A 23,587-nucleotide genomic window follows, 5' to 3' on the forward strand; every position below is an offset into this window, starting at 1 on the left:
CATAATGTGTTTTGCTATGGTTCTCATTTTTAAAAACATTTCTTTCCAATATAAACAATAAATTATTCAGATACACCTCTACCCTGATATAACGCGACCCAATATAACACGAATTCTGATATAATGCAGTAAAGCAGTGCTCTGGGGGGGCGGGGCTGTGCACTCCCGCAGATAAAAGCAAGTTCGATATAACGCGGTTTCACCTATAACGCGGTAAGATTTTTTGGCTCCTGAGGACAGCGTTATATCGAGGTAGAGGTGTAGTTGAATTTTGTTTCCTTAATGTGTAGAAGCTGCATGTGATTAAATAATGGTATTGCACTCTTGAGCTTATATCATAGGAAATAATCACATGGCTAATAAGACCTTTTGTTTTTCCAAACTATATTTTATTAGTACTAATTTTTTAAAATAAAATCAATTGAAACGTCAAGGATTCAAAATTGTACATTTCTTCACCATGCTGATCTACTTTGCCACCAATTTCACCTCTTAACACATCCATTATCAATACTCCATTCAGACACAGTTCTAACCACAACATCAATAAAAATAATACTCATTTTCCAAGTACAAAATGAGTAGCTATAAATTTCAATCTAGCAGGAGACAATTTATAAAAATAAAACTTGTGTGCAACATGTTCTTTGAAATTCCAACATATGTTGCTTTACGGTTGTAAAACACAGCTATTTTCTCTTTATAAATTGATTGCTTTTGGACTTCCTTATTCTGCACTGTGAAAAGTCTGTGTGGAAGTGTAGAATAAAACCCCAATCCTGCACTCTCTTAGTCATGTGCTTAAATGTAAGCACAGTAATAGTTCCATTGGCTTCAGTGGGACTACTAGTGTGCTTAAGGTTAAGCACACAACTGTTTGTGGGATTTGGGGCCCCATTTGGAAATACCTGCATAAAGTACTGGAGAAACAGAGCAATGTCCATATTCTTTCCTGCAGGAAAGGATTGTCTTTTTTTTTTTATTTATTTTAAGTAGGCACTCAATAGTACATAATGAAACTTGTCCTGCAGAGAAGGAGCACTTTTAAGTGGACAGGACAGCTAAGTTTACCAGTTAACACACATTAACCTATCAACTGGTAAAAGGCCTAAAATACATTCAAATCTAGACTCAGCTTTGAACATAGTCACAGGAACAAGTTCTGTACTGATCTGCACAGGATTTATATAAGAGTAAATAAAAGTGATTCAAACACTGATGAGAAATTAAATTTCAATTACGTGCTAAAGAAATATACAGCCATATCTTCAGCTGAAGTACAGTGGTGCAACTCTGAAAGTTTCTGAGTACCCCCAGCTTTCACTGAAGTGAGTGAGAGTACACTACACCTTGTAGAATGAGATCCTCACAACAAGTGTTGGGAAAGTACTACAGAGAAAGAGAAGAAATTGTGGTAAGAGGAGGCCAGTTCAGTGGAAACCAAAAAGTGTCAATACAACAGAAAAATACTGAGAAATACAGTGGGGATTGAAGCAAGGTAAGAAGGGGATGTATGTACAATGGTTCACTTTCCAGATACATCTTTATATCAGAGTGAATTTTTTATTATGATTTTGTCCCTTGCAAACAATCCCACAAATTATAAAATTATTGCCCCTAAAACTAAAGTGAATGGTAGTCACCATTTGCCTTTGGCATTTGGTACACCAGAATATTTGACTTTGTTATATATACTGGTTACATTTTTGACAAAAAACAAAGAGCAGAAATGTCGTGATTAAAAAGAAATGCTTCACGAAATCTTATAACTTACCTTACATCCTATGAATTTAACAATGTAAGGGCCCAACCTTGACCCTAATGAAATCAATGGCAAAACTCTCATTGCCATGAGTGAGTCAAGAATAATGGCCTAAAGAGGTATACTTTTAAATGTAAAAGCAAAAGAGACTCACTGCCTTTGTTCTCTGTCTACAGAAATGCAGCCTTTAATCAATTAACTGGTAGATGTAAGTGAAAAACAAACTGAAGGATGAGAAGATCCAGTCTGGTGGCATCCTATAATGTCACATATTGTCTCTTGGGCAGGAAAATAAAGAAGGAGTCATGCACCCCATCATATCAAAATTGTTTTAAAGTTAAACCAGCAGCTAGGCTTAGGTCCAGAACAGGACTAAGAATGAGACGATCAGTTTCTGCATGAAACTTCTATGACATACCCAAACTTTAAAAAAAAAAAAAAAGATGTATTGTAAAGGTTGGCCTATCAAAACAGCAGCTAAAAATGATAAGTTATCACCTATTCCAGGAATGCACAGAAAATGACTAATACAGGAACAGAAGATGAGAGATGGTAAGTACACATGATAGAGATGTTTAAGAAAACACTGTATTTAAAAAAAATGCTACATAACCTAACTAAAATATCAGCTTTGCTTTTACTCACTATCACAGAATCTTCAGGAATAAATCCTCTGACTCAAGTAAGGGACACAGGGGGAAGGTATGACCCTTGTGGCTGGGTGTGGCATTGCTCCTCTTCTGTCTGCTTGTCGCCCCCTGTCAACAGCTACTCAGGCCACTCTGTGGTCTGTTCCTTCCTGAGACTCAGGCCTCCGGCCAAGTCACTTATCTTGCCCCTTCTAGAGTAACCAAAGAAGTTCAAACAGAACCAAATGTCTAATGAATTAGGTGAGGTCTTCACCTCCAACCTGGAGCTCGATAGCCCTTACCCCTTTGTGCTCCAGGGCTTGTGTGGGGATGGGGTGGGGCGGAGGGAGAAAGCCAGGCCCATACTCTGCTCCAGGGAACCTGTATTTAGGGAGCTCAGGATTGCTTCCTAAGATCTCTTGCTGCTTCCCTTAACTGCTCCCTATCTCCTGCCTGCTTGGCTTGCACATGTCTTACACCCAGCTGTACTCACTGGCTCTCTCCCCATGGAAGCCTGACTCCTCAGGCAGGTTTCTCCAAGTCTGTTGCTAGGGAATTTCTGCAAGGTAGCAACCAGCCCCTCTAGGAGCAGCTTGGAACCCCTTCACTCCTGCTACCACCTTCCCTACTGCAGTTCTTCTCTCTGTCCTCTCCTATAGTCATTCCTTTATAGGAACCACCCAGTCTGGTTCTGTCCAGAGAGGTCTAATCCTTCTTTTCCCATCTCCCCTCCAAGTGCCACAGAACTGGCTAACTGGGCTCTCTGGCTGCCCTTTACCCTGTCACTGTTAGTGTGGGGTTTATACACGGCATCACAAATGATTAAGAAGCTAACTCATCTAGCCCAGTAATGTCATTTACAGTGGATAAAAGTGTTCTGCTAAATTGCTTTAAAATGTTGAATTACATCTTTTTTGGCATATCCCTCTCTGCCTAGGTCTATGATGCCTTCTCTGCCCCCTGCTGGAAGCATCAGTACCCTGACACTCCCTGCCCAAAGGGAATTGACCAACAAGACAATCCTCCATAGAACTAGAAGGGCAAAAGGAAATACTGACCAATCAGGAACCAGCAGGCCAGTTAAGAACGTTTGCCTGCTTTTGCTCAAGAGCAAAACTGGATGAGATTGAGACAAAGGAGGAGCTCCTCAGGCTTCACCCTAAGTGTGCATTTTAAGGGTTTTTTCCTCTCTTTGTTTAAGAGTGCAGACAGCTGAACCCTATTGTGCTATTTTGTGACTTGATTGTTTAGATATAGACTCCAAGACTACCCTGTCCCAAGCAGGTGGCCAAACCTTGTAGATTAAGATGGGGCATGCAGGCAATAACATGTGTGCCCCTGAAGGGGGCATTACAGAGTAGCCCTGCATACCATATCATCTCTTCACAAAACCCAACCAAAACAACAAAACCCCTAATAACTGAGGCGGAAAACAATGAAATGAAGACTCAGAAATAGAGATATTCTATATTTTATTCATGGGAGAAAAAGAGACTGTCAAAAGTATTTTCTGTGAAATTAACAGTTTTGGTGAAAGGCAAAAAGAGAATAAACATGCTATTAAAACAGATCTGAATTTCCATTATATTTACTGTCTGCATTTCAGCTACCAAATGAATACATTTTGAAAGTAAATTTCTTTTTTATAACAAAAAATAAGTCTGAGAAAAAAAGTAGTCAATCCCAGAACATGCCCCACAGATTAATCTCGTTGGCCGAGCTTTTGACAATCAACAAAACTGTAATAAACAGCACTATATCATCTCTGATAATATTTTCATTCTCAGTCCCTAGGTTCTCAATGGCTTCTTTAGTTTGAACAGAGTCCAATTTATTCCTTATTACTAAAAGTAAGTCAATACTGTTTGAAGGAGCTATGGTATCGTCAACCCTGCTGGTCAACAGTGAGCAGACGGGTAGAGCAAGCACCAAGTTATCCATTTTCCTAGCAATTCTGCAATGTTTCTTCATGACCACAGATTCAGCAGTCATCTTCTTTGTATGGTTGATGTAGATGTAGAGCAACAACTATAGTTTTACACTCCGATAATTAAGCCAGATAATTGCATCAGGAGTAGCAGAGTGTATCGCAGTGATGCCTCCTTCATATTTGTGAATCGGGCCCTGAGTCACTATACGTTCCATGGTCTGTTCTGGGTGACCACAGTTGCATACTAGAGCGTCTCTAATATTCCATTTGTGTAGCAAGTATCTACATCTGCCACGATTTGTGTGGATATGGTTTAGGGTTGCCCATGAGCTTCACAGTACCACTGGCAATCATGATGGAGGAATATATTTTATTTTATTTTATTCTGAGGAATATATTTTAGATGAAATCCTTTGGGGAGTTGTGGCATAAAACAATTAGGCCAAGTAGGATTCTTTATGTCTAAGACATTGCCCTACTAATTCTGCCATTTGTCTCTGGGCTGCTACTGCTTGAAAACACATTTGTATTGTCAACTTACCATAGTTACTCCCCGCCTTAACAACTGTCTATCATTTCCCTCATTTCTACCTGTGAAATGACTCCAGACCATGCTTCTCACCATCACAGTATGGATCTTCTTCTCCTCCACTTTCAAGAGATTGCCTACCAGAACATGGCATTATGTTTTTCATTTTTGTACATGGCCTGAAAGAGTTCACATATTTACATAGTAAATATGGACACTGCTTGTCGTCAGTGAGAAACACCCCAACGAAGGTATTAATAAGGAACTCATTCATCAAAGTAAGTTCTTGGGGGGCGGGGGGGGGGGAGTGTATCTTGGCAACCAACTTTTCACAGACTAATCAATGGCTCATTACTTTTTGAATATCAACCTAGTAGATATATTTTGTTCCATTAAAAGGAACAGAAGGTAGAATATGCATAATACATATTTTATAGCACTGCAGCTATACATAGTGCTTTACTGCAAGCAAATGGGCTGAATAAAAAACACAATCTCTAACCTTACAGTTTAAAAGAAATAGAAAGGCTACAGTTCAGCAAGCTAGGAAAGATAAGTTAATATTATCACTGATGGGCTTCACCCACCAGGATGGGTTTTCAGAAGTGATCTGAGTGGTGAGAGAGAGAGAAAGCTTGAAATGTATTAATTATAAGGCTCTTCCATGAATAAATGACTGTTTGAAAGAAGGCTCAGAATTGGGAGTGAGGAACAAGACAAAAGGAGAAATCATCTGTATTATTCACTGTGGGCCAGACAACCATCCCACAGTAAACACAGGAGGGAACCGAGAGACTCCAAACAGCCAAATCCCCTGCTTTCCACTTCCCCTAGAATTCCTCCTCAAAAGACAGTCTTACAGCATGGAGGTGGAAGAGCAGAAAAATTAACACAGTCTCCAGCTATATTAATTATCTGGCAGATTCCTTAGAAGTTCAAAGGGGAGACATCAAACCCTCTCCAACCACATAGCCCTCCACAAGATCCAGGCACAGATGTGACACTTCGGAAGGCAACCGATACCTCCTACCACCACCACGAGCTTCAAGTGTGATACAGTCTCAGGAGCTTTTTGCCAGTAAAGACTGCAGGATTTGGCCCTATATGTAGAGTCGCTATCTAAGAGATTTAATCAGACATTTATTCTTAGCCCCTAACTGATCAACACCCCCTCCCCATATTAAACCAGCCTTGGGTGAAACTCAGGGAGTTCACCACTAAAATTAAAAAAAAAAGAATGTTCTGGTGTTAATAAAGCACCATCTCTGCAGGAAGGTCCCTAACAAAAGTTATAAATCACCAAGGTTGCGAAGTAGAGACACCAGGCACTGGGAAATTAGGGAGTATACTAAAAGAGACTCAACAAATGGTAAGAGATGCTCTGACCAGCATTTTTAAGCTGACCATCTGCGCAAACAGACAAGGTCACAACTAAGTTACAATTTGGACATGAAAGATAAAATGTAAAAAACTTGGGCAGGAAGGAAGACACACAGGTGCCAGTGTATAATTGGTTAAAATTTTTGTTATGTAGGGATGTGGGATAATATGACGTTTAGTAAATTTGAAGGAGGTAGCTAGTTTTACCTATATAATGTAAATGAAAAACAATGCTTTCGGGGACCATTTCCAGTCTGCAATTCAGCATCAAGCTGCTAAAACTCTGACCCCTCTGCACGACCGTGACGTGCAGAGGCATCACCGGTAAACCCCAGATGAGTGGATCCTGCCTGGCCATTGGGTGAAATTTGTCTGTACGTTGGGAGTGGTGAGCATAAGAGATTTGCTTGGTATTCGTATTGTGTGTTGCTAATAAATAGATGTTTAGAGAACAGCTGTGAAAGGCTTTTTCACTGAGAAAAGGACCTGCAGATCCGTATTGCCCAGAGCCCCGCTGGCAGGGCTGTCCCTAGGAGGGGTGCGGGACCCAGGACATAAGTGCCAAGTTTCTAATCTGCTGGAGGATCCCCCTGGCTCCACCCAGGCCCCACCCCCACTCCACCCCTTACCTCAAGGCCCCACCCCCACCCTGCTTCTTTCCACCCCGCCCTTTCCTGCCCCTACCTCTTCCCTGCCCAGTTCCACCCCCTCCCCCAAGCACACTGCGCCCTCGCTCCTCTCCCCTCTCCCCCCCACGCGCCTCCTTACACTGTGGGTGAAACATCTGATCCACGGTAGGCACTGAGAAGGAGGGGGAGGCGCTGATTGGCAGGGCCCACCGGCGGGCAGGAGGTTCTGGTAAGGGGTCTCCTCCCCTCCCCACTGCCCGCCTACTGCTCACCTCCCCGTTAGCCTCCTTACCCCACTTGCCCACCTGCCTCCCGCTTCACCTCCCCGCCCACCTCCTGAGGGGCCCCCCAAAGCACAGGGCTGTCACCCCAATTCATCTTACCCTAGGGACGGTTCTGCCCGCGGGTACTAAAATTGACCAGGTTTCTCCCTGAGCCCCGTGGGAAAGGATAGGTGCTTTACACCCTGAGAACTCAGTAGGGAAAGGGTAGGGGTGCCTAAATTGACCAGGTCACGCCCTGAGCCCTCGGTAGGGTATAGGCAGGGTGCCCTATGCAGGTAACAGTCTCAGCAGATTTTCATCAGTAAGAACTGCAGGGTTTGGCTCTGTATCTAAAGACACAATCTATGAGATTAAGAAGACATTTCTTCTTAGTACTTAACAAATGAGTATTAAGGTGATGAATATTTTTCCTCTGATAAAATGTGCACATTTTTTGTTTGTTTGTTTTTAAAGATGATGTGGAAAAATTTGGCCCACTGGCTCATAATGAATAATGACAAAATCTAAAAGAAACTCTTAAAGATGACAATCAGCCTAAGGTACTTACATGTAAGACTGCAATTTAGCCCATGACCTTTCCGTGACAAAATCTTAGCCCTATATGTTCCCAATTACTGTAGCATCCGAGTGCCTCCCAATCTTTAGTGAAAGACCCCTGTGAGGTAGGAAAGTCCGACTATCCCTATTTACAGATGTGGAACTGAAGCACACACAGGTCACACATGAAGTCTGTAGCAGAGCAGGGAATTTAACCCAGGTCTCCCGAGCCTTAGGCCAGTGTCCTTATCAACTCCTAATATTGGTGTTAAAGAAAAGAAAAGAAAGAGGGGTGACAAAATTACCACATTCCACCACCAACCCGCATTCCAAATGGAGCAAAGCGCTGGCCAGATCTGTTGGGAGGACTGTACCAGCAACAAGCAAGGGTAATTGTTTTGCCATGAACTGAGACTGACTGTTCTGAAGACTAAATGTAGGTTCCTGGTGATAATTTTATGTTCACCTTAACTTCTCTGGTCATGCTCGAAAGCAACTGAGAACCAAAAGCAGACTCTTCACTGTCTGATTAAGTACTCAGAGCATTTCCATTTTGACAAAAGGACCATCTCAGACCGTGTAAATCCTCAAGATGGGAAAGACACAAAAAAGTAGCACCTGGCACACTATTAAAACTTTATTGTCCAAAAAATTGAAAACTGTATGCAATTGTTTTAAATGAATATGGGTATGTCTTAATGTGTTGTAATGATGGCAATGTTCATGATTGCTTCTTTTTTCCCTGCCCCAGGACACACTTGGAAAGGATATGTTTTATCTCATTGTGTTTTTCTTTTGCTGTATTATTTAAATGCCTGCACATTCTAGACCTCCCCAGAAGGAAGCAAAAAAGCACTTGCTTAATTTAATTTCTATATTGGTTCTTTTAGTAAGTGACAGCTGATGATACCAGCATTAGTTAAGCAGCTGTATCAAAGTATTACCACATAGGCATGAAATATTGTATTGAGACATGTTTTTGTTTTTAATTAGTCCAGGAGAACCACAGCAAATGCTTCTCCTTTGCTGTATTTTCTCATGACCCTGGACTGTGATTTCTGCCCTTGTAGTCTGTTTATTAAGCAAAAAAAGTGTTTGGTGTCTAGATAATTGGTCTGATTTTCAGAGGTGCTGAGGACGCAATCACTCCCAATGAAGAGAATGGGATTTGCACATGATCAGCACCTCTGAAAGTCAAATCAGTTACTTGGGAACCTAAGTTGCACCCATATTTGAAATGTTTGGTCAGGCTCTTAATATTTTGATTTCCCTTCCCCCTTCAAAATAAAAGAAACTAGAATATACTGCTTGCTGAAATAGCAAGCTTAAGAAACTCAAGTCCTCTCTTTCCCCATAGAATAGGGACAGTGCATGTAATGGCAAGGAAAATTTCTCGACACCATCTTACATGTGCATTAAGCCTGACCTACAGGAAGCATCTCTAAGGTGTGGAGTGTCCATCTCTCCTGTAGTTCAGTCTCTATACACATTAATTACTCAGCTTCTTTGCTGAGATGGACAACAAGAATTCCAGGATAATGTCAAATTGGTGGTGTTTTTGTGATGTGGACTTCTGTCAGTTGGGAACTAGACTGAATGTACCCAGTTGATTTTATATAGGCTACTGAACAAAGACTAGGCCTTTAGTTCACGCTTAGTTTTGTTAAAGTACTTACAAGTGGTACATAAGTTATTGTACTACTTACAATATACTACCAAATATAATCTTTTTTCTGTAAGATTCCAGTCACTCACCTCCATTCAATTCCACTCTAACACAACAATATCTTAAAAATACTGCAGATGTGGTACCAGCCTTGTAAGGTTTTTTTACATTTCCATTAGCCAATGGTTTGAGTCTTGTAACATCATTTCCACCAAACATAAATATGCAGTTTTAGAGCATCATTTGGCATCTGGAACATCACTGACTCCTTCATTGAAAAGCCCACAAGATTACTTCCCTGGGTATCTGGTGTTCTTTAAGAAGCTGCGTACATCATAGTTAAAAGAAGTTTAGCAAATGACAACTTTTATTTATTTCACTGGAGGATTTAAGTTATTCTCTTACTGTGTCAGATTCATTCTATTAGGCTTCAGGGAGAAATGTCCAGCCCCAGTAAAATGATGTTCAGGAGATTTGAAAAACCTTCGTTTCTAGCCTTTTCCAGTTTTTGGAGAAACTCATTTAATCACAAATCACAGCTTACAAAACAACCCATGCTTCCAAACCATATAGAAATTTAAATAATAGGATTGTAAGGCCTGAAACTGGTTTACTCTGAATTTAAACTAATTGTACTGCTCCATCGTTTTAACAAGAGGCTCTCTTGTTGAAGAACAAGTATATAAACTATTGCATAAAGTAATAAAAATAAATAAGAATAACGGTTCAATAGTTCCTGTTTTCTTTTTAATTTTTGCTAGGAGATCTGTATTATGACATACATGCAGCAAAGTCACGTGTTTGATTTATTTCATGCTCATTATTATTTGTATTATGGTAGCACTAGGAGCCTTAGTTCTGAACCAGGATGCCATTGTTCTAGACACTAAGTAATATGAGCATCTGATTATTAGCAGTGGCATGGTATTCTTTGTTAATTTAGCTACCTGGGTTTATTTTGTTCTGAAACTTATAGATCTAAATGTGGATAGGGAATCTCAACTATAAAACTAAATTGATGCTGCTCATGTTTAATTCTGATGTTTCATGTATGCAAATCTATATGGAGGAGGGAAGAGATCTTCAAAGGCACAAATGCAAGTTTAGTTGCCCAATTCCCATTGAAAATCCAAATAAGCCTACAGATGCTATGCACAAAGACATAACCAACTGCAAGAAGCGACACACTTGGAAATAAAAACACGAGTGAGCTAAAATATTTAAATTCCCAGCAGATTATCACTGATTAGTCGTGGTGCCCAAATTGTATATAGTAAGAATGTTTTTTTCCCATTTTGTATGTAAAACCAAACTCCGGTTTAATGGTTTTCTGAACTGAAAGAAAGTTATCCACCAAACACCCCATAAGACACCCAGATACAACTTCCCTCTAAGTAGGTCTGCTTCCTAGGAATTCCCATAGTTTTATTCTGAGGACCATCATTTTGTCCTATAACAGTTTCATTCTCCTCCTGCAAGACTTCCATTTGGTGCATTTTCATTCCAACTGAAAGTGCATGCAAACAGCCAACCTTTGTGCCAAAGCCACTGCTGCTTCAGGTGATGGCTCTTCTCCACAGCCTAATTTACAACATGACCTAACCTCAATTTGCCTGAAGCTTGCAACACTCAAGGATACCCTGTATTCTCCCACACTTAGGGCCAGATCTTCAATTGGCGCACAGTAGAACTCTTGACTTCAATGCAGCTATGCCAATTTACACTAGATAAGGATCTGGCCCTCACTCTTCTATAACTGCAACATGCCCTACAGAGCAGGCTCCTATTTTCCCTCGTTATGGCTTTCTGAATATGTATTGTATTCAGAAACAAGTATTTTTATCCATATGCAGTTTGTAGTTTGTGTCTACCTGTCTCCAACAAACACGATGTTGTCTTACACCCATTATTGATCATTCCAGTCCCCATCCATAGTTTTGCTACTGTAACCTTTGATTTTTGTGTTCCTAATTAGCCATTTAAAAATAAGGAATAAAACAAAACTGAATTCTTTAATGTTTGAGCCTGCAGGGCAGCTATGGATAACATAATTTAGTGGAGGACTGTGAATAACACGAGTGACAAAATTAAAAACTTTATTTAATATTAAATAATTAGTTAAGCAAGCAGTCATTACAATATACACAGCATTTATACTCACATTCAGGGCCGGCTCCAGGCACCAGGCAACCAAGCTGGTGCTTGGGGCGGCACCTGGAGGGGGGCGGCGCGGCGCTCGGGCCACCGGGGAGAGCGGGGCCACAGCCGCCCTCCCCCCCGCGCCCTCCCCCCGGCTGCTGGGGGGAGAGCGGCGAGCCCCTCCTGGGGCTCGCCGCCCTGCGCTCTGGCCGCTGGGGGGAGAGCCGAGCCCCAGCCGGGGCTCGCCGCCCTCTCGCCGCCCTGCCCCCGACGCTCTGGCCGCCGGGGGGCTCGCCGCCCTCCTCCCAGGGCTCCGGCCGCCCTCCCCCCCCCCCGGGCTCCGTCCCCCCCTCCCCCGTGCTCCCCGATCGAGTGTGTGCCTGAAGTCTCTCAGTTTGTGGTGCTGTAGGTGGAATAGAACAAACTGCTTCCGAGGGGATATATCTTTACCTTCTCCCAGCCCTGGTATGTGGCCATAACCCCAGGGCTTTTAGGCTCAGTCCCTGCTGGGTCCCCACTGCGAGCCAGGAGCTTCTTCTTAGCCCTCCCGGTCTTTGGCAGCCCTCCCTGAGCTCAGCCCTACCCGCACTGAGCTGTCCATGGTCCTGCTGCTCTTCCCAGCCAGCCAGGAACATGGTGCTCTCTCTTGCAGCTCCAGGCAGCAACTGACTGACTCTGTCTCTGCTACTCCTTTTTATGTAGCCCTCCGGGCCACTGATTGGCCACTCCTGCAACGCTTCTGATTGGCTGTTTCCCCTGCAGCCACACTAGGCCACTTGAAGGACTACTAGGCTCCTCTCTGGGACTGAGTGTGGCAGGACCCTGAGGTCTCCAGCAGTGGGAAGTCTTCACCCAGTCACAGTCCCTTAATTAGCATTAATTAATCCACCTTTTTAATCGTAATTAAATATTTTCTACTTTCTCACTGCCTGTTTAACATTAAACTAATCTTTCATTAACACCTGCTTAAATGTCATACCAATAACTATCAATACAAATAGCATTTTCCAAAACATTAACATTTTGTTTAGAACACTTGTAAAAACCAACTAGGACCAAAACATGCTTACAATGTGACCTGGGATTATAGCCTAATTTATCTTCAATTTGCCTCTGAATTGTCTTATATCACTTTACTCATATTTTGCGAGGCATCACTTGATAATTGTCAAGCCTATTTTTAGGAAATAGATTTTGGGCCTACTTACATTTCAACACATTTCCATATAAATACAGTCAAGCATTATCTTTATAGGCTACACTACCCAGCAGTTGTTCTTTATATTTATCCTTGTGTGAGGGCTGGTTCTATATTCAAAACCAATGGGGTTCCGTCTCAGCTGAGCTGTGCTACTACCCATTAAAAATTAATAACAAAAATTACTACCTTTAATTAATAGGCACAGGAGGAGCTCCTAATTCACTGCAGAATTTCCACACTTCTTGTTCATCAAATTCAAAATAATTTAGCAACTACCTAATTAATTCCTAATTGACATCACTGGGCCATTACACCAACATTTTCATTTGGCTGAGTATCAACAGATATTGGCCTAAGGCCTATCAGGCTTTCAAAAACTTGATAAGCCCATCTAATACAACTTTCACTTTTTAACACAATGCGAACAAATACACTGGATTGTTCTTATTACAGGGGTTGATAATTGTGAATTTGAATCTCTTATTAAAAGAAGTGAAAGAGATCAGAGTCTGGTATGACAATTTTAATTTGCCATTCAAAAAATAATTAAATCTTTTATCCAAATGAAAAGCAGAAGCTATATTCTATCCTGCCCTAGAGAATTTATAATATCCCATTTTTTAAAAAAGATCTGGCTATTAAGGAGAAACAAATGTCTGTTTTCTGATACAATGCTACAACCCAAAACACTACATTTCTGATCCTACCAATGCGCACGGAATGGGCATGGGTTGGGGAATATCAATATGACAAATATGGGAGAAGGTCTGAAGTTTGGCATTATTACTGGGCAGCTAAGGGGGTCCCTCTTTTTGAAGTTCTTGGGATCAGGTATAACCTGCCCCTTTGTCTGGAAAATGCTGAAGGAAGTGGGAGGGAAGTGGGCTACCTTCCCCTGGAGGCCTGTAATCAAACCCTTCAGTTTGAGGTCAGAAATGGAACCCTTTACCCTTTAAATACCCCTGAGAACGCCCAACCCCCCCCCTTGTCTCCTGCACATGGCCTTTACTGTGAAACCAACAGGCATTCATTATCAAGGGCAGTGGTTTCCCTCATTCCTTCCGTTAGGCCCCATAAATAAGACACATATGTATTATATGGATATTTACTCTGGCATTCTGTTGCCCCACACATCCCTTGAAAGGATGTCTGGATGCCCGGAGTCCATGGGATCACTTGCAAGTTTCACAGCTAACATATTTGGGGTTACGGATTGTGGGGCCATTTTAAACAATACCCATGCCCTAGGAGACTTAAATGTTTCCCATTGGAGGTGCCAGGACCACCTAGTGAGTAAGTCCTGGCGCTGGGATGAATGGGTGACCTGGTGCCATCGAGTTGCGGTAATACCCTTACCCTCTATTTAGAGACCCCTGGCTTGTATTTTATCTGTGGCCACAGTGTCTACAAAGCTCTTCCTCCAGGTTGGCAAGGTCGGTGTGGTGTGGCCCGGGTGTTACCAGATGTCCAAGTAAACGACACATTGGATTCCAGCCAGATCCTCAACCTGGGCAGCTATTCCCATACGTTTTTCACCGCCCCCCCCTCCCCATAAGGACTCGAGCGAAATGCGCCAACAATCCCCTAGTAGTCAGGCAAACAGGGTTTCACTCCTTTGTTCGTGCGCTCATTCCTGGGTTGGGGGTAGCCGAGCTAGAAAAAGCAGTGGTAAATATTTCTGCAGAACTAGAAAAAATAGCTAATGCATCAATAAACGCTTTCCAGAAGTTGAAACAGGAGATTGATGAGGTGGCAGAAATAGCTTTGCAAAATAGACGTGTGTTAGATGCTATGAATGCTGAATTAGGCGGGGCTTGTGCTCGTATCAGGGAAAAATGTTGTTTCTATGTTAATCATTCTGGCTTAATTGAGCAGGATTTACAAGCCATTAAAAATGCTCCTGTTGTTTTCCATGCTGTATCTCTTGATCACACCTTTAGTTTTGAGGACCTCCTTCCAGACCTTGGGTCATGGTTTACGGGGCTCTTTCGAACAATTGTTAAATGGATTCTTTTCTTTCTTTTCTTTCTATGTGTTATTTGGATAATGATACAATGTGCCAAATGCCTATGTAATGCTATGATCAAAAGCTCTGCTGTCCATAAGAAAACCCAGTATCTGTCCCTCCAGCTTGATCGCAAATTGCGTAACGGGCCTGACAATTTTTAAGCTTGTCAGGCCCGAAGGGGGGGACTGTGAAAGTTACTAGTGACCCCCCCCTTAACAGTTAGCAGCGGTTATGTCAACCAACGGCCATTAGGGGGAAGCAGACACCTAAAGGACACAGTCGCCTGAACTTTTCAACTGTCTTCCCTCTCAAGGCGTTAAGGTAGTTGGAGCTGGTCCCAAGCCGGTTTTCACTGACCAGATAGCAAAAGCACGGGTCTGACAACCACCAATCAAGTGTTAACACAGCAAGGACCTTTGTCTGAATGTGTATAAAGGATCTGTAAAATGTGTGTAAGACAGAGTCTTTGTACCAAAGTGCAAGGCTCTCCTTTCTTCTGCAGAATAAAGCAACTCTTCCTTATCCCTGTCTGGCTGTTATTGGCTCTCAGCTAGGTGGACCCGATATTTCGGTGACATAGCTACAGCATCACATTGTTAAACTTTAAACCAAAAAATAAAAAATGGACCTATTTACTCTTATTTTTCACACAGAAAGAATAAAAAAATCAGTGCCATATCTGAACATAAATATTTGTACATCATAAATTGATATATCGAATAATCCCTTACAGTCAAAATATATCTACATATAGCACATACCAAAAAATCCCACTAAAAAATATAAAACCAGAACGATTGTTCCTCTCATCTCTTCTTCTCTTGACAATCTTGGATTGTAAACTCTTCAGGAGAGGGAACATGTCTTACTCTAGGTTTAGAGAATATCTTGGGAATTAACAGTGCTAGAAACATTAAGTCTAGTATATTATTATAAACTTTTAATAGCAGCTTCAAAAGATATTTAAGCCCTGGCAGCCTAAAAGACAATATATTTTTAATGGGGAACAGTTAATAGGGAGGTGCCACATAACCTCACCTAGTCCATTAAAAAAGTACCTTCTCTGATCTGCGTAAACAGTTTCTATACTGTACTTTCAAGAGGGATGACCACTACCTTAACTATGTTGATTTTGGCTTCTAGAGCTTGTCATGCCACCTCACAGGTCTCTACTAACTGTGACTAACTTATTAAGGATTTATGCACTACAGGATCATAATCCTCATCACACTGTACCAGTTGGATCAGTGATCCATCAAGGCTGGTCTCCTACACTCTGCCAATTACCAGTATATTTAGCGCTTTATTATGGTGATGCCCACTTCCACCTTTACTCTACTAGCTAGCTAGCGAACATCATCAGTGCTAAATATTATTATTTCTACTATTACTACTACATGGGGGGAGAAGAGAGAAAATACTTCCTGACCCCTGCAGCAATCAGTTCATGCACTGAACCATGGAATTTGATCCTTAGCTGCAGCAGGCAAGTGTTCTGAACATGAACAAAGCAGCATCAATTATCTTATATGCTCCATCTCTGCACATAAAGGTTATTTTGGATAGTTAACTGGAAGTGTTAAATTCTTTAAACGTTTTTATTTAGAATATAGGGTCAAAGGGCCAGATCCTCAGCTACTAAAAATTGGCACTGTTTCGCTGATTTAAACCAGCTACACCAGTTTACACCAGCTGAGGATCTGATCAAAAATGGTCAAACTTGGTTGTTTAAAAGCAGCCGCTTAAATCCATATTTAGGTACCGAAATAAGGAGTCTGATTTTCAGAGATGCTGAGCACCTGCAGCTTCAACTTAAGCACCTAGAAATGAATTTGGGTAGCTAAATGTAAGTACCCAATTCTGAACATTTTGGCATCAGTTTTTGACAGGTTCCATCTTATACTAATCAATAGGTTTCAGACTTCTGTATTAGACTGCGACTCGCTTCCAGATTTAAATACTTGTGAAACTACACTCTGGCGGCTTTACATGAGTCCATTCTGTACATTTTTATTTAAAATTGCAGAACTTTTCCCCCTTTTGTGTCTTTTAAGCAGGACCTTCATTGCAAAATTGATTAACATTCCCAGGCTTCTGCCATTTAAAAACATTATAAAATTATTGGGGCACTTCAATTTTTTATAAGCAGCTCAGTTTAGAAATGATCATGATTCTGGTCACGTGCAATGTATACAAGTAATTTAAAATCATGACAGAGCTTTAGATTTTTTTTTTTTAAAGACCTTCAGATTGGAAATAGTCATTTTTCTGGGCATGCTTTGTGTCAGCTATTAAAAAATAACTGGGGTACTTTATATTTTTAAGAGCGCTTTTATCTTCTATCCTTCATAAACAAGAAAACAAGGGATACCACACAGAAGAAGGACCAGTGCTGTTATTATGGAATTTGTTTTTCTAATGGAGGTTATGTGAAAATCAATGGGATATTTGTATTGCTCTAAATATGTTTTTTGCATTGTCTTACTGTCTGAAAACAAGTTTACATCATTTTCCACAAAGTGTATTTATGGGGTGGAATAGGGTGGTAGCCCTTTTAGCACAATAGACTTGATCTCCTCTCTTCTGTGGGGCTTGCTTCATTGTGAATTATGGAAGACAAGCTCGTGCACTTACTCGCATGTGAGTGTAGCCTGTTTTTCAAAGCTATGTCTTGATTTGCACCACATATCTCATGCAGGATCAAGCCCCAAGTTACCTGAGCTGTAAACATTAACTTATGTTTGAATAATTTTCCAGCATAATTTTCAGGTGTAGAACATGCCTATTTACAAATAAGTGTGTAAGGGCACGATCCTGCAAAGGGAGCTGCAAATGTGGACCTTAATACCTGAGCAGAACCATGAAAGAATCAGTTGGGAGTAAGGAACTGCAAGCACAAAACCTTCTTCAGGATCTGGGTCCTAGAATCCAAATATGGCATTAACACTGTTACTAAAAAATGTACATTGGAATATTGGAGCCACAGTGAGTACTGGTAGTTTTGCGGTTTGTTTTTGCCTTAAAAAAGGAATTCTCCCCTGGCAATCAGACATATTAACCATTCTGACTATTCTTATTGCAACAAAAATTCTATCTACTTTCTACACAATAATTCTTCTTACAACATTCTGTTTTTCTGATGTCCTCCATACTAGGCACCATATTAGAAATCAGTTATATGCTACGGCTGCACTTTGGTTCCTGTGATATGGAGCTAAAAATACCAACTGTGTACTCACTATTGAGCGCGTAACAAGGTTGGGCCGACTCCTGGGCACCCCCTTGTGGCCAAAGGGGCCTCTGTGACACACTGTTTCTCTTTCCACTCTCCAGGGCCCCTTAACAACTAACTGCACATGAGCTTCTCTCTGGTTAATACCAGCCCTGCCTGGGGCCAGTTTAACAACAGAAATAGCTCTTAACGTTCCTCTGGGTCCCAAAATAAAGTCCATCAGCACAAAAAAAATCACAGCTGGAGCTCTTTTTCCTCACAGCCCGTCTTCCCTGCTCTTCCTAGCTGAAGTTAAACTTTTAGGCCCAAACTCCATCCAGGTTTCCCCACTGGAGCCTCGCTGCCTGGGCTCCTCTCATCTCCAACACCCTTGGTCTCTAGATCTTCGCTGCAGGAGCCCTTCATACTGTCTGTAGTCTCTCTACAATTTTCTGAGGTTCTCCCCTTCTTTGCAGCCTCCTGCTGCTCTTTGTACAACTATCATCTTGATCTCTGAGCCAGTGACTCACTTTGTAATCAGGATTGTCTAGCTGCAGCCCTTCTGAACCTTGTAACAGGGAGGCTGATCCCAAGAGAAACTTTTAGATTAGAGAGAGAGCATTACAGTGCAGGGAAATGCTCACAAGAAAGTTTAATTTTGTTAAAGAATATGCTCATTCAAATCATCCACGACTCACTGTGGTGCATACTCTATACTTTTGATGAGAGGTAATTGAATTAGAAGTTCCACTTGCAAAATAATAAGGCACATTAATCAAATTCTCACTGAGGTACTACACAGCTAATGAATCAAACACCATCTCTACAACATCTGGATTCTAACATTTTGGATGATTCCAAGAAGACATCTAAAAATTACAAACTATAGTAGTACTAGGGCCCTATTTGAAATATCAACTAATTTATGTTTAGCAAATTGCAGGTAATAAACTGTAATTTTTAAAAAGACCAATTCCTATTTGTAATACCTCTTCTCTTATAACTATTAATTTGACTAGAACTCAGGGACCAGTGTAGTGGTCCCTCGCTCTCCAGTAGGTCTGGAAGTCATTCTGCCTCATTGTAGGGGCAATAGTCTTCAGGCTCAGGCCACCCGGGCAGGGTCCGTCTAACAAAAGCAACCACACAACAATAGTCCAGGCTCCTATCCCGACCCTTGGGTGGGGGCACTCTGACCTAGTCGTTAGCCTACAGCCCACTCAGCTGGGGCTGACACCAATTAACAGTCTGAGGCCCCTGCCCTCGGGCGGGGCTGGGCTAGTAGAAGCCTATCGCCTATGCCTCCGGGTCGAGGCAGCCAGCAAATATACAGAGTCTGTAGCCCTAGCTAGCCCTTTGGGTGGGGCAGAGCAGGGAGCAGGCTTTAGGCTCAGGCAGCCAGCAAACCCATACAGTCTCGGGATTCAGGTAGGGGTGAGCACCCCACACAGTCTCGGGGGCTCCAAAAGGGATTGAGCACCCAGCAGGCAGTCTAGGGTGCTGACAGGGATGTTCGGGGAGCACAGGCTTCCTGGCCTAAGGTGAGGAGTCTGCCACCCTGGGGTTTGGGGGGCAGGTGATGCAGGCCTGCCCTACTCCACCGTGTCCCAGCCCAGGGCCCTAGCAGTGGCAGAGAGGTCTGCCCCTGGGCCAGTGGGGATCCAGCCGCAACACACCAACCTAGAAGTGGTCAGCCCTGTAGCCAGCTAGTCGTCGGCTGCCCCTGGGCTACTTCCTACCTCCCCAGGGTTTGGTACCTGGGTATCCACCAGTCCTTGGGCTCCTCTGGGTAGACAGCCGACGGTAGTCCCGGTAACCCCTCATCTGGGTCCGTCTCCACCGGGGGCAGGGCGTGGCAGAGCATGGATTCAGCTCCTGGGCGCCGCAGCAGGTGTCTGTCTAGCCTGCTGGCTCCCACTCAACTGACCTGCAGGGCCCTCCCTTTATACTTCCTGTCCCGCCCCAGTCCTTCTAGCGAGGGGGGGGCGGGGTGAGTTCGGCTTCGCCCACCAAGGGGAGTGTAGTGCTCCCTCGCACTCCAGTCCAAAGGGAGGCCACTCTGCCTCACTACACCGGCCAACAGAAATTTTGGAATTCTCTCAGCAGACCATTGTGGCTCCCAGCTTCAAAACTCATAGCAGTCCAAGTCAGACTAGCAGCTGTTTTTAATTTTACTAGTTACGGCTGCAAAAAGCAGCCGTTTTTTTTAGGATCAGAGTTTCCCTTTTCAGAATTTCAAATGAAGTTGACAATAACGTGACAATTTCACAAGAGAATAAATATGATCTTCCGGTTACTTTTTAGTGAGTTTTAATGTACAGGAATTTAATCCAGTAAATCCAAGGAAGGAATAAAAGCATAATTGTCCTGATTTCTTAAAGTGTTAAAAGGTAAGGTTTGTTATTTTAACATTTAGAGTTAAGTAGATAGACCACCTTCAACCAACACCTATTCACAGAGAGATGTCTTCCTATAACCGGGGTGGCCAACCTGTGGCTCCGGAGCCGCATGCAGCTCTTTAGAGGTTAATATGCGGCTCCTTGCATAGGCGCTGATTCCGGGGCTGGAGCTACAGATGCCAACTTTCCAATGTGCCAGGTGGTGCTCACTGCTCAACCCCCTCCCCCACCCCGCCCCCACTCTATCCCTTTCCCCAAGGCCCCTGCCCCTTCCCCCGAGCCTGCCATGCCCTCACTTCTCCCCCCTCATCCCCAGAGCCTCCTGCACATGCGAAACAACTGACTGCGGCAGGCGGGAGGCACTGATAGGCGGGGCTGCCGGTGGGTGGGAGGCGCTGGGGGATGGAGGGCGGGAGCTGATGTGGGGCTGCTGACATATTCCTGTGGCTCTTTGGCAATGTACCCTGGTAAATTCTGGCTCCTTCTCAGGCTCAAGTTGGCCACCCCTGCTATAACCAGTTTGTGGCATTGTTAATTGGCTGTTTATATAGGACTCTGTCCATGTTTACCCACTTTGGCTCATCCTCCCTCCACTCAGTAGGATAGTGCTGGTACTGCCGTTCCATATGCATGGCCTCTGGCTACTCTGCTTCCTATTGAGACACTATGGAATAGCTACTCAGTCTTTCCCCATAATAAAGTGATGCAAACAGCGTTAGCAGCATGTTAAGCGTCTTGCATGCGTATTTTATCCAACTGTGTTGCAGAAAAACACCATGCGAACACAGTTCAACCAATTTTATTGTTACTAGGTCAGACAGTGTGTCATGAACAGCTACAAAACACAGCTCTACTTGTTGCAAGGAGTAAATCTCATATGCATTATGGGCTGACCCAAAGCCCTTGGAAGTCAATGGGACTCTGTCCATTGACCTAAATCAGGTTTCAATTAAGTCATTTAGGCCCAGATTTCCAAGGGTATTTAAGTGTTGCTGTGCTCAGAATTGTAATGCCTAACTGATTTAGGAGCCTAAGCCTCATTTTTTAAAGGATTTAGACGCTTCAGAAGATTTAGTCTTTTGAAAATGAGACAGGCAATAGTGAGTGCAGCAACTCCTAAATGCCTTTAAAAATCTGGGCCTAAATGACTTAATTTCAAAGCTCAGTGAATGCTGAATTTCGCTCTGTGAGGTGCCAGTACATATCAAGATCTCATTTATTCCTGTTACAACATGGCTCTGAAAACAATCTGAGTTGACTGTGGTTACAAGCATTAGTGTTTGTTAGTTGCCTACCATCAACAGCTCTGGTCATTTGGTATTAATTCAGATTACACAGTATAACTAAAAGTAAAAGAGAAGATCAAATTGCACATAAAAACAAGTAGTGAGAGAAGTTCATATTCTTTGTAGCTATATTAGTAAACATTAATTGAAAGTAAGTGTGACAAAGGGTTAAGCACCATGCTAAGACATATTCTAACACACACCCAAAAAACAGGCTCACTAATATCTGCAGTGGCCTTTTGGTGGCTCCGCGGTAGGCACTAGTCATTTTAACCATCTGGAAAACCAAATGATTCTGTCCTTGATGCTGTGCAATTGGGATTCTTTTGCATCTGTAAAAATTGCCTCAGTGTGATAATTGGCCGTATGAAGTGATCCATAGTAAAAAGGCTTGATCGCCAAGTAATGACAGCATCTCAAATGATGTTAAGCAAGGAATCAGCAACTGAAGTGTAAAGAACATGATATCCTGCATGCCAGTTCCCAAAGGCAATTAGAACCATTAAGCTTCTAAATGCATAATCCTCTCCCCCCACCCCAATTAATTTTTATTACTTCTAAGTAAGTGCACTTAATTTTTTCCTTTATGTTACATTACATACATAATATTCAAGTTGTAAATATCCAGTGTTTGTATGACTTACCAGAACGATGGTGATGCTGCTCTTCTAGGAATTCCAAATCAAGCATGAGGTCATCTTCATCCAACTCACAGGAACCCAAGTTATTCAGAACATCCTGTATATGAAAGCAAAGCAAGCATTCAGAAAGATCAGCCATCAACACTGAACCAGAGTATTGGGAGCTCTCAAACTTAGGTGGATGCATCAATGATTAGATTAAAAAATTAACAACAGGAACGCTCTTTGAATTAATAGTCTCTGCAATACTGTGTACAACTTCAAACTACCTTCACTTTTAAGTTGTAGCAATGGTGAAACTGAGAAATTAAGTACACTGCAGAATGTCTTACGCTAGCTTCCCCCACCCCCTTGTGATAAGGCACACATTCATACAACCATCGATGACCAGTTTTTGATACACCTCCACATGCTGAGTCCTTCCCACATGCACCTTACTTAAATAGCCCTATTGACATCAGCAGGATTATTTGTGGAGAAAGGTGCTACTCAGCATGAGTAAGGGGATCAGAGCCTGGCCCACAGACTGGATAAGCACAATAGGCCAAATTCTGCTCTCATTTAAATCCAGAGGGCCAGATTATCTCACCTGCACTCATGTATCTTACTCCACAGGTTATCTGCGTGAAATTAACAGAGCTATGCCTGGAGGAAAAATATTAAAATCTGGCCCCAGTTTAGCAGAATAAAAATTGCCCCTGTGGCTGAACTGAGCTACAGAAAAATTAAATGAACTAATAACCTAAGTAAAAATTTATTTGCCACTTCCTTTTGGCACTTTTCTTACAGGATCATGAGTATTTATATTTACATCAAAAATGTGACTATTGCTATCTGTAAAATTATGATTTTGTTCTTGTAATGTCTTCTCAGAGGAATATATTTTCTGTGTTTCTGCAAAACTAAAGGTGAAACATAAACAAAACAGTAGTTTTATCTCCAATTTAAATTAGGACTACATGCTTTGTTTTTCATACCAACAATCAATATATATTTATTGCCTATTCATATAAGATATAAATATTGGGAAACTTAGGATAAAAAAGGAATTTGGGCAGAACCAAACTACTCACAAACTGGTAAATATTTTTGTGGGTGGGCAAAGACCAGCTGAGAAAGTCAGGATCTGGTATTTGGTTACTTCATTTCCCTTAGTTATTGTTTTCTTTCAAGATTTTCATATTGATTTTTGTTGTATGTTTCAACTACAACTGGATACTCAGGGTTTGTGAGACACAACACTTTTGGAAGTCATCAAGGTGAAAACCAAATTTGGGAAGTAAGACATAATAGCGCAATTTGTTGGCATCACGCTTCTGCCCCCAACACCCATCTCCATGTAGTTCAACTAAAGAA

The 23,587-nt window shown here is 42.2% G+C and overlaps 1 protein-coding gene across 1 annotated transcript in view; it reads right to left on the minus strand.

Annotated features, from left to right (window-relative positions):
- The window catches only part of CCSER1 (coiled-coil serine rich protein 1), a 1,077,958-nt gene that overhangs the window by 863,775 nt on the left and 190,596 nt on the right, over positions 1 to 23,587 (minus strand). The window contains exon 4 of the mRNA XM_065405630.1: positions 22,235 to 22,328. Within this exon, the coding sequence (XP_065261702.1) occupies positions 22,235 to 22,328 (94 nt within the window). The remainder of the gene's footprint in view (positions 1 to 22,234; positions 22,329 to 23,587) is intronic.

Source organism: Emys orbicularis, chromosome 5 (assembly GCF_028017835.1).
Source record: "Emys orbicularis isolate rEmyOrb1 chromosome 5, rEmyOrb1.hap1, whole genome shotgun sequence".
In the NCBI taxonomy this organism is placed as follows: Eukaryota; Metazoa; Chordata; order Testudines; family Emydidae; genus Emys; species Emys orbicularis.